This window comes from Falco rusticolus, chromosome 2 (assembly GCF_015220075.1).
Source record: "Falco rusticolus isolate bFalRus1 chromosome 2, bFalRus1.pri, whole genome shotgun sequence".
Taxonomy (NCBI): domain Eukaryota; kingdom Metazoa; phylum Chordata; class Aves; order Falconiformes; family Falconidae; genus Falco; species Falco rusticolus.
Window position 1 is genome coordinate 96220697 of NC_051188.1, and position 21000 is coordinate 96241696.

The 21000-nt window shown below is 41.1% G+C and overlaps 1 protein-coding gene across 2 annotated transcripts in view; it reads right to left on the reverse strand.

The window, feature by feature from the left end:
• The window catches only part of SHROOM2 (shroom family member 2), a 127591-nt gene that overhangs the window by 4539 nt on the left and 102052 nt on the right, over positions 1-21000 (reverse strand). For both annotated transcript variants that reach the window (XM_037377494.1, XM_037377495.1), the window contains 4 exons: positions 12062-12820; positions 7842-8393; positions 6746-6926; positions 1795-2067 (listed from right to left, as the gene is read on the reverse strand). In XM_037377494.1, coding sequence (XP_037233391.1) covers positions 1795-2067; positions 6746-6926; positions 7842-8393; positions 12062-12820 — 1765 coding nt within the window. The remainder of the gene's footprint in view (positions 1-1794; positions 2068-6745; positions 6927-7841; positions 8394-12061; positions 12821-21000) is intronic.

Consider the following 21000-nt stretch of genomic DNA (forward strand, 5'->3'; position numbering starts at 1 on the left):
GTACCTAGGAAGTGGAAAACTATCAGAGTAATGTTTATTGGATGGTATCAGATAAAAATTAAAAAAATAAAAAAATCAATACTCACTAGGGATATGATTCCCAGTGATGGAAGTAACCTCCCCTGTTTTGTTTATAAGATAGATTACTAGTACACCAAACATCATCATATGACCTAAGAAAAAACCAAGGAAAACCCAAAAAAGACACGTGCCAGTCTAAATAAAAAAACCCTGCACATGCAACCCTACATGCATTGTATTTACAATCAAAGTACCTGGAGACTTGATCCATCTGAGGAGCATCTCTGACCAACACTTTTAGGTTTATTTCTAATGTTACTATGGCAAGACTTTGGTGTCAATGAGAGGATGAATGGGGATTAAAATATGTTAGGGAATTCTGCCAGTCTAAATTTGACAGCAGAGCACACAGACAATTTCTGACTGCCCTTTCTACATCACCTACTCACCTTTTTCCTTTTCCACACCTAGCTAATAAGCTATTTTTATCATAGCTCTCAAACTGTGTTTCCTATATGCTCATATCACCTGGTAGCTCTTTTCCCCAGTTCACACTCCCATCTTTAAGCTCACCAGGCAACTGCAACCACATTCAGAAAAAAGTCAAAAGAAGGATTAAATTTCTTCAAGTTTCAAAGCTTTGATCTGCCCTCTAATAAGCTGTCAAATACCCTCCCTTTGACTCAGTCAGAAAGGGGTCAGGACTGTCATTAAACAAGTATGTTTGGCAGCAGCTAGGGCCAAACAGCAACACACAGCTTCAGACTAGTCCCAGCACTTACTGGTTCTTATTGGTGAAACGACAGAGCATGCTCACATGAATCCACTGCTCATAGAAAAAAATCTGTTACACCATTTAGGTGGACTGCTGGCATTTCAGTCCATAGCCACAAGTCAAAAATCCCATTTCACATTCATTTACCTGCAGAAGCTAAACTCACTTGACACATACCTACCTCCCGCCCTCTTTCATTATTTATTTGTTTTAGCCTTTAAGTTTTGCAGATGTCTACATCTTTCCTTTGGTGCTTATCTGTATTGCTACTATCTCCTTCCCATCTAAGGCCCGATGGGATTTGGAGCTAAACAAAGTGCTGCCAGCAGAGCTGGGATCCAATAGGTAAGAGCACCTTCAATGCTCCTGAAATTTTCACATCTGCTGGGATTCCTCCACATCACTACTGGGATATTCTGCTTAGGTAAAACATGTTTCTTCCATTGAAAAATTCTTCCCTCCCCCCCCCCCCCGTTTTTTTAAAGACTTGTCCGTCTGTCATTTCTTGCTCTTGTTCTTGCTAGGTATTGCGGAGCAAGCTGCAGTAGATGAGAAATATTTTCTCTGTAACAAGCCTATATTTTTATCAAGATCCTTGGTTGAGTATAAAGAAGTCTGTAACCTTTCTATGTTACAGCACAAAGTGATACTCCTTTTACCCATCCTGAATTGTTAGAATATTTTTGTTCGTCTCCTTTTTACACTGTTATTAATAGATCCCCTCCTTCTTTAAAATTCCTCTAAGAAGTGTGTTTTCTAGTATGCTGCACCCCAAAACACCACTTTTACTCAGCCAAGCCACTTGTAGGTTTAGTATTCCAAGAAAAAGCAAAGCAAAGCGAAAAGTTTAAAGAATATAAAGAAAATGGCCTTAAGAGATTTACCCATTCACCATGCTTCATCTTGAGCTTTGTGATTTAGATAAACAGACCCAAGCCAACCCCCCCCCCCCCACCAGGGTCACTAAATGCACCGATACTATTACTGGCCCTTCTCACCCGTTCTTCCGGAGAGGTATTTTCATCCAGGTTATTAAGAGCATTTTCCACCCGGGCCAGACGACCTGACAGTGACAGCAGGAGGTTGACCACTTTGTCAAGGTCACCAATAAACATCTTGAATTTGTCGAACTCATTGGGTTTGCAGACTTCTTTCACGATGGCCTCTACCTCCTCCCCCAGTATATTGTTTGCTTGGATGTCTTCCAGAAGTGTCTCCCGTGCTTCCCTCAGCACCTGCAGCTTCCTACTAATGCTGTCAATAAGTTCTTGCTGTGGAAAATAAAGGGGATGAGAATTTATTAGCAGTACTGCACTCTTCCCCACTTCTGAAAGTCATGTCAGAAACCTGGCATTTTAATACATTGAAACTCCTGTGTGGCTTTGACAATGAGTGCGTTACAATTAAACATGTCTAAGGTCTATACCTCTGGGTTCAAAGGTTCAGGATGTAGGTCTACGATGCTCACCTTGAGACCTGTGTTACATTTACCTTTGTGGCAAAAGATGAAGGACTTCCACCCACCCAGCAAGCATTCCTGCTTCTTTGAACGGCTTCAAAGCCTGCTATGGAACAGCATAAAGTATAGTGCATCCTTTTCTCTCTAAATACCAGGTTCATAGTATCTTTCTGAAGAGCTACACTTAGGAAGATAAACAGCACCAGGAAAACAATCCTGTATTTTCCATATGACGCAGTTAAAACTAGGGCACTGTCTAGCTTTTTTTTTCCTTTCTGCATAATGTTAGCATCCCTCCAATAGCAGTCCTTCCACTCTCAGAAAATCGCAGTGTTAACAGTGCCTTACAACATTGCTGTAGGGAAATCATAATCCCTGTGGCACAGAAAGGGAGAAAAATCTACTGTATTGTACAAAGCAGTGCTGTGCAAAGTGGCTCTGCCAAAGGACCAAAGAGGCATCTTTGGCTGTCACTGTCCTATGCCAGGCAAATATACCACCTCATCGGTCATTTGTTGTGGTTTCTCTAGTATAATCCCCCATTGCCTGGGAGGCACACAACCCGGGCCTAGAAAAAGCATGTCAGGTGCATCACCAGCAGAGCCAGACGGGGAACACAGATGCCCTCCCTCAGTGACCTGTGTTCCAGCTGTGCTGCCCAGCTACCTCCCTGCATTTGGTCTTGTTTCTTACGTGTACATTAGCCTTCACTTGCGCACAAGGGGTGGTAGTCAGTTCAGCTAGTTGTCTATCCTAACATGAGATGAATCACAGCCCCAAAATGCCTCATGCATTTAAATGTAGATATTTAGTATTCAGCTAATTTCAGGTAAGAAAGAATCCCAAAGCATTCTCTAAATAAACACCTCAGCGCAATTTCTAAATGAAAATTGCATCCTTTCAAATAGTCATTACTTCACAGTACCACTTCAATTTTATTTTTTTTTAAATTCCTCATGACATTCTTTAGGAACTCTGCTTTCTAAATGCAAATCTGATTACAAGAATTCATGATTACTAAGAAACATACTGATGGCAGCTAGCACTCTCAGATGCCACTGAACAGTCATTGCCAATTTATTTTGGGAACAATAACAAAGCAAAACAAAACAAAAAGTCTGCCATCTTAACAGAAAGCAACTACACTGAAAATTTAACAGCCTTTTTGAAAGTAGAAATTCAACACACAGATTATCTGGGCTGGTTTTCTCCTTTTTGATTTAATATGCTCAGGCCAGGTTAATCTGGATTTGGGTTATCTGTTAGTCTGGGTGCCCAAAAGATTAAGGTAGTAAGCAGTTCTACAGATGCTTGCTTTACTGACTGATTAATCTGCAGGATTTGATTTTTTCCCCCTTCTTTCAATGCAAATGCAGTTTGATGTGGATTATGTAGGTCACAGTGCTACGCTCTTATTTCCCTTAGATGACATGCACAGCGCTTGCTGTTTTACCATCCGAAACACAAAAGGAAACTGTTGTGCTCTGTTACTATCTCGAGTTTCTCATTTCTGCAGCTGTGCTGCAACTTTCTCTAACAAAACAAAAATCCCATACATATGCTCAACGTTTACCAATCTCATCTGACAATCCAGATCAGTGCTCTCAAAGTTTCTTTCTTTTAAAAAAAAGAACCACAACCCCCACCATTTTCCCAGTAGCATCCTGTTTAGATGTGTCTAAGTGGCAGAAGCTAGCCTCTAAAGGGTCGGTTTTGCAGGTGAGGAGGTCGTATCTACTAAGAATCAGATTATGACCACTGATTGCTTCCTATCCAGATGAAGCAGTCTTTGGACACTGCAGCTGAGATCACTACATGCTTGTGCTAACCAGCAGAAAACCTGTATTATGTTCAATACCTACTGAGCCAGAGGAGCTCCAATCTACATCTTGAAACTGGCAGATGAATAATTTAAAGCTGTGAATTCTGTACCGGTAAACAACAAATGAATAAAACCTCATCTTTTTCCAGTAATTCTTGCTGATCTGACCAGCAACACAGAAAGTAGCTCAGCAGAGTCCTGCTCAGGTGGTTCACTGCTTGGCATGCTTTATGTAAATTACTCTGCTCTTAGCTCACCACCCCATTTCACATGAAATTCAGGCCTAAAAGCAGAAGAAACTTGGCATTCTTCAATTATTTTTACACTCTTCAGGAGTTGCTGAAACTTTCCTAAAGGCAAAGGGGACACCTCCTACTCTGCCAACACATGGATTTTCCTTACAACAAAAAACACTCTTGCAGTATCTTCGACATCTGTTCAGTATTTTACAGTTGTGGTAAACCTACATTAAACTCAGTACATGAGACACATACATTCCATTCCTGCTAGCTGGGAATACAGAGATTGTCCCAAATAAAAAAAATAAACAATAATCAACAACCCTGTATGAAATTCCTATACTTATTCCAAACATTAACAAAAAAAAAGGCACGACACATTTCTGGTTTGCAAAACAGAGAATGACAAATACTACAATTATTCCACAGTGGACTGCAATTAAGGTATCTCATAACAGAACTGACCAGTTTCTAGGAATCAAGGAACAGGTTCTGGGCACATGCCTCCTCTAAAATCACTGAAGTCATAAAGTGTGCTATTAAAGCACTCAGGTCCTTAATGATCTCTTGTTAAAATTGCCAAATATGTGAAGCTGGGCCAAGTTATATATTCTGGCTGTTTTATGAAGATGCCTTGACCCACTTACCACGAGTTTTATATGGTTTTTTGACAAGATCCAAGATGAAAGCCCACTGAACTGAGTGCTTACATCCTACTGCATGCGGAAGAGCAGGGAGAGGAGTAAGCAGCAATGGCATGGCTACAACAATATGTGTATTCAGAGATGGGGGAGCTCTGCTAAAAGCTCTTCGAGAAATACTTCCTATCTCATACGATTAGTGGTGTATACTCGAGCTGGGGGGATGGAGAGAGAAGTATGTAAAGGGTCAACATGATTTTCCTGGTAACAAACACCGCACAAATAGAGACACTTCTGCTTATAAGTTTTAGTATTTATTCTGTTGGGCAAACAAGAAAGGTTTAATTTTAACACCTCCCCATATATACACTCCGTAATTAATGAAAAGAAAACTAATTCTAGCAAAAACAATGAACGTGGCAATCATGTGCGGCACCAGATAAAACCAAATAATTCAAAATGCAGTGAAATCCTTAATTTGTCTAAGTAGTACAGCTGTCGGATTCAGCACCTGCTTTGTGAGAGGGTAAGGGCAGCTCTTCTACTGCAACCACACCATGCCTCCAGCAGTGCATGCCGTATTGAACTGTGCAATGCAGTGGGGGCAGAGGGAGGGGAGGGAAGGCTGAGTGAGATGAAAAAAAAAAAAAAGAAAGAAAAAGAAAAAAAGAAGAGTGGTTAACAGAAAATACTACAGCCCCCTCAAATCCAGTGTCATCCACTCCCGCACCAAACCAACCTGGGAATCTCCTATGGAATCTCTCATTCTTAGTGACTAAATACATTCCTAATAATATAATAGACATTTCTTTGGGACTGGATTATCAAACGCACCCTGACAGCTGATTATTAATCAGAGAGCTAACTTTAACGGAAAAGATTTGCACACCACTGCATTACTGGTTTAGGTAAGTAAGTTAAACTACATCCACTGATCAAACAGACCATTTCCTCCAGCTTATCTGTACTGGGAGCTACGACCGAAATATTTTGTGCCAAATCACTAATGAGATGAGTGTGATGAATTTAACATAGAACGACACTTTCTCAAACCACAGAAATGTCATTGTATCATAATTTTAATACCTTGGGGGTTATGTTGCCTTTAGATCAGAAATAAAACACCAAAGGGTGGGGATGGACAAGAATGGAGAGGACTGTTTCCCTTGTGTGAAGTAACCTCCATTGAATCCACCAAGCTTATTAGCTGTCTCCCATCACTGCTGTTATTAATTTGGGAGGTAGGAGAAATAGTGGGTAAAGTGTTTTTTTGCTCATGAAAACAAATAAAAGAGAAAAAACAGGAAAGAGGGAGAAAAGGAGGGGAAAAAAAGAGAAAAAAAAGGGTGTGTGTGTATATGTGTTGGCATCTGTGTTCCTTCTCTCTCATGACAAACCCAAATCCCGAACCTACATTTCCAAAATACATAGCAACTAAACTCACCACCAGTTACAGCTGCTACTGCTTCTTTGTATGTAGCAAGTGAGAAATACACTAGAAACTCAAATGGAAAACAGTATTTGAAAATAACCTCCACAAAACATCACCCCTTGGGACCTTACAAAACATATTGCAACAAGCACCTAATGTGAAATTCCTACATTTACAGTTGGACAATTAAGACCCCCCCACCCCCTAAAAAAAAAACCAGCCCCAGGTTGATTTTCCAAGTGATCCTGTACATCTATAAGGCCTTTTACTTAGGGGTATTTTACCTAGCAAATTCATAATTAATGAAATGCACACAACTGAGAGCCTCCCATCACACTTCTAGAAATGTCTTTTACCTTCTTTTCTGACAAGTCATGATCCAGCTCATCTTCAGAATCATCCTCGCTCTGTTGCTGTTGCTGTTGCTCCTGCATGTCCTTCATTTTAATCAGCAGCTCTGCCTTTGGTGCAGATGTGCTGTAGTAAGTAGAATTGGTTGTCAGGGAGATGGCAGATGGCGCGCTCTGCTCCTCTTTCCTGGTAAAAAGTCAAAACTTTCATTAACTGACTTGACACCCTGATCACTGAAAAGAAAGGACAATCTTTTAGAGCCATCAATTCACCAAGCAAGCAGGGGGTTCAACAGAAAGCCACTATCCATGTAAACAGTATAAATAAATACTGGTTGGGAAGAAAATGTGTATGAACTCAGCACATGCCCACCAAAAGCTAAAACTGCAGTAGTGCAGAAGACCTTTCACCATTACAATGAGTGAAATGGATCTAAGATCTCTTAGCTGGAAACAAAATGTAAAGCTGCATTTTACCGAGTTGTACAAAGACCTTGGTGTCAGAGAGAGTATCCTTTCAGATCGTCACATGTGGGATACTACAATGTCAGTATTCATCTTTTTGATTGTGGAATTACACATGAACTTCTCAAGAAGGCTAGAACTTAATTTGATAATTCATATCAAGAAAACAAAAGACCCACAGAACACCAACATGGATGGAATTTAACAGAACTGAATTTTTTTCTTACTTTGTTCTCATTCATTTCCAGGAAATGCCTCATGTGAACTTCAAGTTGTCTTTGTAAACTCTTACCACATTAAAAAAAGGCTAAAATATCGTTCCTTCTCTATCCAGTTCCTAAACCAGATGATCCTGGTAAAATATCTAATCACTATGAAATAGGAGAAGTTAATTACTCCCTAAGTCCTCACACAAAGAGTTTTCAACCAGGTCTTGGGAAACTTTTCATATTGTACAACACTGTTCTTTTTTCTGTCATTAATGGTATTGTTAGCAATATTATCCTTAACTGCTATCCTAAGAAAAGTCCCAAACTTCACGAGTAGGAAGAGCCTCACCTCCAGCCCCCTAGGAAAACTGACACACTTTGGATAGCAGCTTACAAGGAACCGCTGGCCTACAGAAAATAATACTCACTTCTCCTCCGAAATTTTTGGAGAAGGAACTTTCGGCAGCAGCTTCCTGCGCTGCTGAGCTTCTTCTAGGAGGTGTTCATCTTTAGGGAATATACCAACCATCAGATCCATTGCTGTTTTTATTTTCACATTAGGATCTAGTATGTCTGCTAGAGATTTATCTCTTCCCACAATCTCTCTGGCTAGCTCTTCTGACTTCCAGTCTTCAAAGGTCTTCTCTTTGGCCTTTACATAGCTGACTGCTGGCGTGGCAGTACTGCTGTCCTTCAAGTTGCTCCCAGGTTCTTCAGCTGGTTGAGGGTCAGCTGGTTTGGTTCTGGCTTCCGGCTCTGGCTCTACACCTTGCCTGGTGTAAGCACAGAATCGTGAATAGGATTGCTCAGAAGTGCTGAGTGTTTTAATTTGGTCCTTTTCCAAACCACTGGGTAAAGCAGGAGGCTCCATAGTACTGACAAGGCTTTGCCGACTCTCCTTCTCTGCACTGCTCTCAGAATGAACTATCTTGATGGGAACCATTTTCACTGTAGTATTGTTGTCTATAACCCTTTCAATTCTGGAAAATAAGGAAAATTCATCTTTAGAAATGGAAGAAACTTACATCTCAATTCTTATCTGCAAATCAGAGGGGAAGCCTAAGTAGGAAAAAGGTAGCTAAGAGATCGAGGTCATGGAGCGTTCCTTGCACTGTATCTCAAACTCTAATCCTACATGTTTTCTTTTCTGCCCACACATTTTAAATATTATCTGTAAGTAATACGAACATCAGCTTCACACAATATTCACGGTACACGACTTCTGTTTGTTTCCATGAACATGAGGGGTCCACTCTCAGCAGGCAGGCCTCAGATGTGAGACAGTGCTGCCAAACCACACTTTACCCCTTTTTTGCTGCACATACAGAGGAAAACACGCCTCAAGCTCAACCTCATTGCCTCACACAGATCCAGCAGGGGCCTCAGCTTTTGGCCTGACAGGCAGCTTAGCTGCCTGGGGAGTTTGTGATGCCCCCACATCAATTCCCAGCTCTTCCAAGGGAAGAGACAACACACCAGATGGAAGCATCCTGCAGTCTAGGCCTTTGCTGAGCTACAAGAATAACAAATAATCACACATGGAAAACCTGGAAATCATTCAAAACTCAATTACATGATTTAAAAAAATAAAATAAAATCTGTATTTGTAAAATTTCACACAAGATATTGAAGTTTAATAGAGCCCACCACAGTGTCCTAGTTTTCTACTTAAAGAATAAAAATCAGCCACCGAAGAGGGCAATACACAATTCTGGATACTCCTTTTAAGGGACACTTATAGCAAAAATTCTGTACTGCATAGCACAAAGGGCCACCTGGGACAGTCAGTAAAGAAAGCTATTTAAATATGAGGCTAACTTAGATTTTTTTCATTGGACAATAACATGTTAAATAACATTGCTGTAACATCTGTACTGTATGTAAACCATGTAAGAAACTGAAGTCTAGCTTGGTGGTTCTGAGTTTGCAGAAAGTTTAAAATTATTGTCATAATGTGGGTTTGGAAGCTCTACAGCAAGTAAAGGAACATTGCCTACTAGCTAAAATATCTGGTTTCATCTGGCTGGATAACTTGCTGCCTTTGAGACAAGTGACCAAGACATACTACAACTCTTTTCCTCTAAGTGTGGGTGTGTCATTTTCCTTAAAAATAAACCTATACTTCATTGTGCTGTATTTCTGTTAGGAGTAGCAAACTCAGACTTCCTACTTTTCAGAAGTTGCATCTTATATTTTTAAAGGTAAATTCGCTTCTGAATCAATGTGCAACCTCCCAATAGGTATTTACATTCCACAAGTGCTTTGCAGACATGCTTTGGCTTACTGATCCAAATTTTAGGGCAGGTTTTCCAGACCTTTCTGAACCCCCCTCCCTTCCATTCTGTCAGGGTGACTGTCATTTTAAAGAGCTCGCTCAGCCCCAGCTCCCTGCCTAGAGACTTAGGCTCTCCTACGGCCTGCAGCAGAGTTAGGCAGAGGCTGGCTACTGCCCCCAACCCTTTCTTTTGCTGGCTTTTAAATAAAGCCCGCACCTTTTGGCCTCTACCAGACCCTGAAGAGGAACACATTTTTGAATTTGGGGGAAATACAAGATGTGTGCATAAGTGTGTGTGGGGCAACTGGAGAGAAGTGAGCTGACTGCAATTCTCTACCTAAAGTGCCCAGCACCTGTTTTGAGACTCCAAGTACATTCCTCTTAGCCTAGTAAAAGATTTTCCACATACTTAAGGCATCAAGCCAACTGATTTCAGTTAGAGCAAAGCCAGTTCAACAACAGGTGCTTCAGAAATTCCGTTTCTGCAATCACTATCCTCCTGATTCTGAAGGTTTTCTATTTGTGGAACTGCGGCATGAAATTTTGATTTGCAGCAACTCTGTTGTGGCCACTACAAAGCTTTACTCCCACCATGAGCAGTCACTCGTTGACCTGAGTGTAGGTTTACTTGAAATCTACTGATGCACATCTACTGGTGCACTCTTTTCATTTTTATCACTGCTAAGTAGTTGTCTTTGGAAATAGCTGGGTTCTGCTCACCACTGATATTTTGCCACACTACACTGTTCTACCTAAAATGCTGCAGGAAACCCTGCACACTCACTCAGTTTATCCTGTTGATAAACAAGACACCTCTCTTAAAGACGAGTGAGCAGCTACATGTTGACACCATCAAACATCAGTGCCCACAGCATGCAAACTGGCATGTTCAAAAGCTCATATGCAAGGACCCAACAGAAGTAATAAGCCAAATCTAATGAATTGCGTATTTAGATAAAACTGCTTGACTTACTTTACTCATATGAAATAAACACCATATATAAGGTTCAGAGGTATGGTTCGCACATCTCTCCTTTCTTGCCCTATCTATTTTATAGAGTAATGCAATTATTAACTGAGGACAATACATTATGCACAAACAAAAGGTTTCTGGGCTTAAGAATTTTAAATGTTAACAGAAGATTTGCAGGACAAGTGTATTATCATTCAGATATGGGCATATAATTAGGCAAACAGTGCGAATTTCAACATTAAAACTTAGTAAAAAGGAAGGACAAATACAATTAGCTTTCTATGCATCCTTAGTATCTATTAATAAAGCAATATATTAAGGAAGTCATTACTGTCATCTACCTCTGCACATCGATGCTAGGGTTCACATGACATGTTACACTTCTTACAGTAAACTGTATTATTACTTCATGCTGAAAACACTGCAGGATGAAATCTCATTTTTTTCCTCAGGTTACAAGAGGAAAAACATCCAAGACAAGTTTAGAAAAAAGGTGATTAATGTTTTCCATGTCATAAGGCACACTGGAAAGCAGCATGATTGAGTCTACTCAACTATTTACATTACAGAAGAGAAAAGCTACTTTTTGTAGCTCTAACTGCTCTTGTTCAGAGAAGCAGCCTCTGCTTTCATCCAGCTCGGAGGTTTTGTTTTCATTCTTTAATCATGAATTATAGTGCTGAAGGTTTTATGAAAACTAAGATTCCTGAGCTTCCTGGAAGTTTGTTATCTTATGGGCGAATAGCCTTTTAGCAGCATATGACAGACACAGCACTCAATTAATTTCAATAGGTTTGTCTAATTCTGAGTTAATCTAGCCTGGTAAAAGACTGATGTTCTCCTGCTGAATCTTTACCCCATCTCAACACAAACAGTGCTGCGGACCCCTCCATCAACGATCTGGCGTGCCGTGTTTCATCGTAAAAGCAACATGAGAACAGCCATGATTTGGCAGCGTACCTTATTGTGTGCACTTTCAAAACAGAAATTCTCACAAAGGATACAGCTTCCCTTCCCACAACTGCTTTGTCCCTACACCACCCTACATATTCATATCCAGACTTGGGTGGGGGAAATGATGACAGGGTATCTTCTGATTTTGCCCAAACTTCTCGTGGAAAATCCATTTGAATCTATCCCTTTTATTTTCTAACAACTACCAGCTGTAACACCTGAGCAGTGTCACTCAACTAAAGAAACCACAGACAAGCTGAAGGACTTTAGCAGTACCAATTGGAATTTCACACAAGTCTTAGGTCTCTTTAGGACATGCTGTGATGGTTCATGCTTAATGAACCTGAAGGATGTGCTTTTAATAAAGAAAATGAATAGTCAATCATTAATAAGGTCTAACCGGGCAAACAGTGTTAGTAAAATAGTAAAGGAGTTACTTCTAGTACCTGGCTGGGTTCTCATCGTGTACAGACACAGGGGGTTTATCAGTGAGCTTCTGTGGTGCAAACTGAGGAGAAGGGGACCTTGATGTCTCCATGCCAGGTTTTTGAAGATACCGATACTTGGAAGATAATACAGACTCAGACCTAAGGTGCGTTTTTTCTTCTAAGTGCTGACAAACATTCTCCGTGGATGACGCTTGCTGGAGCTGCTGTGGATTAGCACTCTTCAGTTTTCCATTGAAAGTTGCAGGACACTGACAGAGAGAGGAGTGACTAGCAAATACCTCGGCACAGCTGGGGGATGAGGATGGAAAGGGCCGGCTGACTGCTGTCAGCAGAGATTCAGAAGAGGTGCCGAGCGATGCCGCAGAATTATCGGGTCGCCTGTATTTATCTCTTTTAGGTGGTGGTGGCCTCTGAGGAGCAGGTCCACGCTTCTTGTTCAGCAGCGCTGGCTCTACCCTATGGTTTTCCTCTCCTTTCCCTTGGGACAGACAGGAGTGGTTCTTGTTCAGGGTCCGCGGCTCACAGCAGGGGAGGTGAGGCAAGCTACGATCCTTACTCTTCTCACTCACGTTTTCCTGAGAGTATCGGTAATCACTAGGCAATGTCCCAGACCTCCCTCGACTCTCAAGAGGCAGAACCGTAGGCTCTCGCACATGCAAAGGTCTGACAGATGCCTTCCACTTGTGGCCTAGATTCTGGTCCAGCTGATCCCTCTTCTCCCATGGGTTTTCCCCCAGGGCCCCTGTGTCAGCTTGCCTAGAGAGAAGAACATATTGTTAGTGTGCTGCTGATTTACTTCCTTCGGCACAAGGCCACTGCACTGATCCAGGAAGCCTGAACACCGAGATCACGTCCAACATTTAACACCAACTCCTCCAATCTACGGTAACTGTACGGCACAAAAAACATCCTCTTATGTATGGGCACTCAGTGTACCTAATCTAACTGCCAGCGCTGGCGTGTGTGGCAGAGCTGAACGTGCAAATGTTGGTAGAAAATACAACTGTCTCGAGAAGAGGAATCCTAATACTAAAATGTAATCCTGTTCTTGCTTCAGAGTCAGTAATGAAGTGCAGAAAACAAGTTTCTTCTCTATGTGCAAAATTAATACTTCAGTGTCATTTAAAATGTGAATTGAATACCATGAACTTGAATTATGAATGTGGAGGTTGAATTTCTGCATAACTAGTAAAAAAGGAAAGGAACAAACATTTGCCAAAACTGAAATACTGGGAAAGGGAAAATGAGCATTTCCTGAAGAAAGGAGAGAAAAGGAAATTTAGAAAGGATAGTATTTTCTAGTCAGGCTTATTTTAAGCTTGAACTTCTTTTGTCCTGTCAGCACAAATAACAAACAATGGCCAAAAAGGCCTTATCTTAAGACAGAAATATTTTTGGTTTTATTCCAATTTTAGACTCTCTATTTCTCTATCCGGGAAACAAGACTTTTGCAGTTCCAGGCTTGTGCTTTGCCACAAGACAAGTAGTTCATTTGTGCTCACCAGATAAAGACAAATTGGGAAAGAAACAGAAGGGGGCGGGGGGAAGTGTACCTCTGGAGCCCCGAGAGGAGACAGGTTTGCTTTTTGCTTAAAGGAGGCTGAAGAGACACTGAGCTTAGAAAAGAGGCTGCAACAGAGAAGTAAAAGGCTTCAGAAAGCTGATAATATAATTTATGCTACTGATAGTGCTGGTCTCTCTGTTTTGAAATAGTAACCCTGTACACATGTGCTGCCTAAGCTTTCTTTTGAGGGGACTGTGAAAGAGACATCTTTCCCAGCCTATTTGTAAAATAAGGTTAGCTTGAATTTCCAATGTAAACAGGTAACATTAGAGTACCAGTTTTGAGAATAAGTCTATAGGCAGTTAACATCAGTGTGTATGAAAATGAAAAACTGAGATGAAAGCACATAAAATAAGTAATAGGTTAAAGTCCATTTAAATTCAAGAAGAAATAAAAAAGTGACATACTGCATTATTCTTTTAACTAAATTAAAACATCTTTAAAACATTAAAAAAAATCTTTAAAATGAAGTATTGTGGAAAGACAACTGATAAGATGCAGGTTCTACTTTCACATCTGTACAATCATATTACATTCAAAATTACTGTATTTTTAGTCCTTGAATCTGTGATATTTTAGCACTTTCTAAAGTTCTAAAATTCTAAAAATATATGGACATTGTCATTAAACTGCTGATGTATGAGATTTTAAATTAACTGTACTTCACACTGATTTTTACATGTCATTAATAAAGTAGCAATGTACTTCCAAGAGAGATGGCTTTTTCACAATTTAACTTCTGAACAGTTACATACATACTCTCTCTCTCTCATGTGAAGTATTAAAATTTTAAAATTCAATTCTAATGGGTAAATTTTCAATTTAAGATGAATGAGAAGATTAATTGTTTGAACTCAGATTTCTTCATATTGCTCTTAACACTAAGAGCACTGGGTTCAGACAACTTCCAAGTTGTCTGACAAATTCAGAGTCAATTCTGTTTCACAAAACAGTATTTACTGACTCCGTATTTTAACAATAGATGAAGGACAGTTTTGTAAAGTAAAATCATACAAGACCAGAAAGACCAACACTATTCAGATTTGGTTACATGGCATCTCTAGAGTCAGCTGGTTTTCCCTAGTGAGCTCAACGTAAGCAGAACTGGGCCTGTAAATAGTTCCACTATTTTTAATGGAAATATTTACCAAATTAAGTCTGCAGGCCTACTGTGTTTAAATCAGGATTTTTCATTGTCTACATAACTCATGTAGAGCACAATTTTCTCCTAATTAACCTGGGCCAAAATATTCTTTAGGCCTCTCCATTCATCTTCACATACATAAGCCACAAAGTAAGACAGTTTGACAGCTGCGCTTGGGTGCACAGAAGAATCAAGGGCATGGCACAAAGTGTTGCAAAGACATAAATGACATGCACTACCTCAGCCAACTTGCAAAGTAAATATTGAACTTTGCATGCACATCGGGAGTGGGCATGCTGGTGGAAGCAAACAGGACAGAGTATAACACTGATCTGACACATTTACATATCCAAAGCATGTAACCAAATTTGTTTAATATTACCCTGGCTCAGAAGCAATTAATTTTTTAGTAGTCCTGTCACCTTCCAAAATAGAGTAAAAGGAAATAAAGAATCACAGCACACAAATTTAGAGATGCTACATTTGCAAGTGTGGAGATAAATTTCAGAGATTACATACGTGCCTTCATACAGCTTCCATGAAATTAATCAAACATTTTGCAGTGCCACAGAAAATGGGTCTGAGGAAAGGTGGCTACGTTCAACACTGAGGCTAGTTTGCATTCAGTGTGAGTAGGTCCTCATGCAAAACATGCTTATCACATTATTTTGGAGAGATTTGAGCTTACTGTTCAGAAAGGAAGAAAAGAAAACAAGCTTCAAGCCCCAGGAGAACACAGTGGCAAGAACCTGCAAAGGTGTTACATTATCATCAATACCAAGAAGTCCACTAAGCTACTTCAAATCTGCCAGCATTTCAAGTAATGATATGCCTAGAACACAACTGTCTCGGAAATGAGGCCCATTGGATTACTCAAAGATAAAGGATCACTGAAAGGAGCTCATAGTTTATAATCAAAATATCACAAAGCCAGATAGTTTTAAATCATCTTAAAACATGACAATTGACTTATCTATAATTGACACTTTCATTCTAGATAAAAAACCAGTCATCATCAAAACCACTGAACTCTACGTTATCTTCAAACCCAAAGCTCCCCCATCCCCATGATACAATGCCATAAACATGCAAATGCAAAATAAAAAGCCTTCCTGATGCAACAGAACTGGGGAAGCTCACCCACATTCCCTGTCTCTGGCACACGATGACATTACAGCTTTGACTGCCAGATGACTTGCACCACTCAACGTGAACTGCAGAGGAACTGAAATCAACACACTTATGCTGCTGATACAAAGCGGTATTCGGTAAGGGTGAGTCTAGTACAGGAGGCTAACATGAGTTACTACTGTACCTGCTTTTGGTATTTAGGTATAGGAGCCTTCATATCTAAATGGTGGGGGGCACAAACCCAAAATGCGCTTCTAACTGAAAAGAAGGAATTGCCTCATTACAAAAGCCAGGCCTCCACATTTTCAAGAAGCTCTCAAGCACAGGGGGTTCAGCTCTACCAGAGGAGGTCTGTGCAGAGAGACAAGAGGCTGTGCACTCATCAGCCAGGTGAGCTCAGGAGAAGCTCTGCTCTGCAGCTTGCACGTTCCACATGATGGCCACAGCCACCCAACACACTACCACCACCACATACCACCATGGGGCTGGAAATGTGTATCTCCATAACAGCACTAGGGATTTTCTACCCAGATGGACAAGTACATCTCTCTGTTTCCTTCTGGGTTGATTAGGCTGGGGCATATGCACTCACAACTGAAATCTAAAAGCCAAGTAAACACTAAGCTGGGGAAATCAACCAAGTCTTCTCCCCAGCCCGGGCATCCCCAGGCCCCCCAGCAATAACACAACAGGCTATTCTAACAAACCAGAGCAGGTAACATACAAGTCAAACCATGGAGAACTACACACATACACACATGCACGCACACACACATGCGCCATTAATAGGGGCCTGCCAGTGGAGTCAATGAGCAGTTATGAAAACAAATCATTATGCACAGATGCCTATCAGAAGGATAACATTTTTGGTTGCCATAAAAAAACAACCCCAAACCACCTCCTTCGTTTGCCCCATACTCAGGATTTGACTAAATCTGGACACAGAGGTAGAATGATCTGATTGAAATATTCCAATAAATGCAAGTCGCTTTGATCAAGTCAATGTGTCTGATTTTTATCCTCTGATTTACAGTTTCTTGAGAATGCTTCAGGCCAAGCCAAACATTGCCACAAGACACTGCAAATTTAAAATCACAGAATGGTTGGGGTTGGAAGGGACCTTTAGAGGTCATCTAGTCCATCCCCCTGCTGAAGTAGGTTCACTAAGAACAGGTTGCACAGGATCACGTCCAGGTGGGTTTTGACTATCTCCAGAGAAGCAGACTCCACAGCCTCTGGGCAGCCTGTTCCAGTGCTCTGTCACCCTCGTTAAAGAAGTTTCCCCTCATATTCAGGTGGAACCGCCTGTGCTGCAGTTTGTGCCCATTGTGCCTTGTCCTGTCACTGGGAACCACTGAAAAGAGCCTGGCCCCATCCTCTTGACACTCGCCCTCAAGATAATTATATGCATTGATAAGATCCCCTCTCAGTCTTCTCCAGGCTAAACAGGCCCAGCTCTCTCAGCCTTCCCTCATCAGAGAGATGCTCCAGTCCCCTCATCATCTTCGTAGCCCTCCCTGCTGGACCCTCTCCAGCAGTTCCCAGTCTCTCTTGAACTGGGGAGCCCAGCACTGGACGCAGCACTCCAGATGTGACCTCACGAGGGCAGAGTAGACGGGGAAGGTCACCTCCCTTGACCTGCTGGCCACACTTGTCATAATGCACCCTAGGATCCCGTTGGTCTTCTTGGCCACCAGGGCACACTGCTGGCTCATGGTCAACTTGCTGTCCGCCAGGACTCCCAGGTCCTTCTCTGCAGAGCTGCCTTTCCAGCAGGTCAGGCCCCAGCCTGTACTGGTGCATGGGGTTGTTCCTCCCTAGGTGAGGACCTTACACTTACATTTGCTGGACTTCATTAGGTTCCTCCCTACCCAACTCTACAGCCTGTTCAGGTCTTGCAGACCTGTCCAGGTCTCCCAGACTAGATAAGCTTTGCAAAAATGCCAACATTTTAAAAATGCATCATTTGTTAAGGACCTGACTTCTATACAGAACTTTCACCATAAAACATAAGCATGGTTATGTAAGAAACAATATGTCCTGCACTGACTTACTAGAAAAAAGACAGCAAATGGAGTGGCTCTTTCCGATTTACCTTAAATTCCTTCTCAAACACTACAAGCTACACTGGAAAAAAGGCCTTCATACCTGTGTAGGACTCCTCCATAAAAGCCCTCACCCTACAATAAAAATAACTCCCTCATAATCAAGGCCACAGTTTTGCAGCTCCTTTAAACTAACCTAAATGCAGATACTCTGCCAGAAGAGGCAGTCTCCTTTTTAGTCCCCCTTGACTTTGCCTCCCTTCTTAGTTCACTCCGATTTTGCCTTCCTGCTCTCTCCATTGTACTAGCAGCAGGAATTGTACAGCCCCACAGAAAGCTGGATCAAGTAACCGACCTGGCTTGAAACAAGATAATTATGTGGCTTCAAGCATTTGTGAAACACTGTCTTTGCTTATGCCAAAACCCTGCTTAATGGCAGAGCCCTTGCCGATACCCTGCTTTATCAGCTGTGAAGTTTATGTGCTGAAACTGTGTTTTCATTGTGTATTTGCCTAGCACTTGGCATAGTGGGATCCAAAAGTACTTCTGCAACAGTCTACAAATAAGGTAGTTTCTTCTATCCAGTATAGTTCTGCTTGAGATCACAACAGGATGCTACGAAGTTGGAATGGGACGCACAGGGTAAGACTGAGGAAAAAGTCTGAGGTCTAACAACATGTTTTAGTCCATACTGATATGGTCAATGCAATCTAATGGATTCAGCTCACCCTAAAGTAGCATCTACAAGCAAATCACACACTGTTTTCACTGTTTAGGGGATAAATTCAGTTACCTAAACACAGGTGACTTCTACCACTGCAGAAACGTTAAAGACTCAAAGGCATCAGTTCCACTAAGAGGTGGCAGCTGGAAGCCAAGTGGGATACACTGGGATGTTTCAGATCTCACCAGACACCGGTGTTCAGACAACTGAATCAAACCCAAGATCTCTGTGGATTGTAACCTGGGTCAGCACTTCACTCACAAACAGACATTTTTCTTTTATTAGGTATCTGAATCCTCATCTGAGTCCCATATGCTTTTTCTTTCAGAGGCTCCAGGACCCCAAAGGTTTTGAAACCCTCAAATTGGTTTTACTACTGCAACACAAAGGAGCCACTGACACCAGATACTGAAATTCAGACATTAAATACAAGGGCAATTATATTACCAGTGGTCCATTTTTCTGATGAGCACTGTATCTCCTATCACTACCCAATCAGTACTGCATGCACTATCCATCATACAGTAACACATGAAGCATATTCCAAAGATGCGAAATGGTAACTTGGACTACAAAACTACTTAGAAATCTTTAAAGACAAATGTGTAGAATCAAGGACCCTCCAGAAAATGGATCATTTAATCACCATGATGGCTGTACCATAATGATTACTCCAGGAAGAAGCACCGCATGTTAAGCCACTACAAAGCAGTAGAGCAGTTCACTGCCTTGGTCTGAAGAGAGAGATGATGGCAACTAGCATCCCACAAGCACTACTGAAGCAAACGGGCCTAAAACCAAAGCATGTGTTAAGATGAAAAGAATAATGAATGCCAAATGATGAGAATGCTTGTTTTCTCACTATACAAGTAAAAAAAAATAAAAATAAGCACCCTGACATACTTCAGAAGACAAGTGAAGGTACCACCAAAGTTACAAAACCAGCAAGATATTTCACAAAACATACCTCATGGCACATCCCTGTTAAGCTACAACCCATTTATCATGATGTGAGTCTTGCTTTTCCAATTCCGTCTCTGCATGCCTGTTAACATTATCTGCGACTTGATGGCAGCTATCTGTTTAGTCAGTCACACTAAATACAGCTTAGTTGTTGCACACAATGTGATAAAGCAAAATGTCGCTCTAGCTTAACAACTCTTGCATTATCACCTGGCTTTATCGCAGAATGGAATATCATAACAGACGTTGCTTGCCAGTCTGTCGATCCCACCAGAATTTCTCTCCTGTCCTGCCGGCATGGCAACATACACAGCAATGGGTTTCCATCTCACATGCTTTCTAAAAATGCTACCTCTCTCCCCATGAAAATCAGAAATAAATTCAACAGACCCACTCTTAATTCTGCAGTACATAAGCACCGGTGTGTTGATGGACGAAACATAGGCCAGCCACGGGTAACAGCACAATACATAGGTCCACAGTAAAAATCAAATCCGATAAAAATTAAATTTCTTAGCACAGGGCCTTTATGCAGAAGGGAAGAATCTTGTGGGAAAGGGCAGAGGGAGGGATGTTTTTCTTTCCTTAGTTCAGAAAATAAAAGCCCCTCCTCCATTCTGCTGCATATCAAAAAAATCAATGATAAAAGATAATTTTTATGGCTGTATTCTTACTTGCTTTACCTATTGCATGCCTGTCCTAGCACACAGGGGATTGCCTGCATGGAATTAAAATGACTTCGGCTCACTTAAGTCAACCGGTTAATATGTTCTATACTTACACACTGAATTCAATCATCAGAATATCCCAACAGTGTAACAAGAGCCATCATATTACACAAATGGCAACCATTGCAGAGACAAAAGACAATACTTTCCAACACTGCTAACAAGGAAATCACAGTCACATTAAAAAAAGCTCAAAGAAAAATGAGTGTTTTATCAATTTACTAAAAAACACCTTACATTCCAGTTACCACTCCTTTGATATTTTGTTTTTACATCTAGACTTTTTGTTTTCCTGATATGCTGTTTCTATTTTCTTGTTGCTACTACTACTGAAAACAGCTGCTTGCAGCTGAACAAAAATTTGGTAACAGAACAGAAGCTATAAAATGAAACACTTTATGAATAATAGCTGTCACCTGGGTTTCTCAGGCAGGCACCAAAATGAACATGTAGCTCATCTCTAAACGCAAAAAAAAAAAAAAAAAATCCTAAACGAGTTATTTAAATTAATTAACACGCATATGCAAACATTTCAATAGCCATCTCTTCACTCAGAGCCACACTCACCGCTTGCTTCCAATAGTCACATCCAATTCCCAGCCAGTATCTCCTCTGCTGCTGTGGAAAAGGTCTTCGT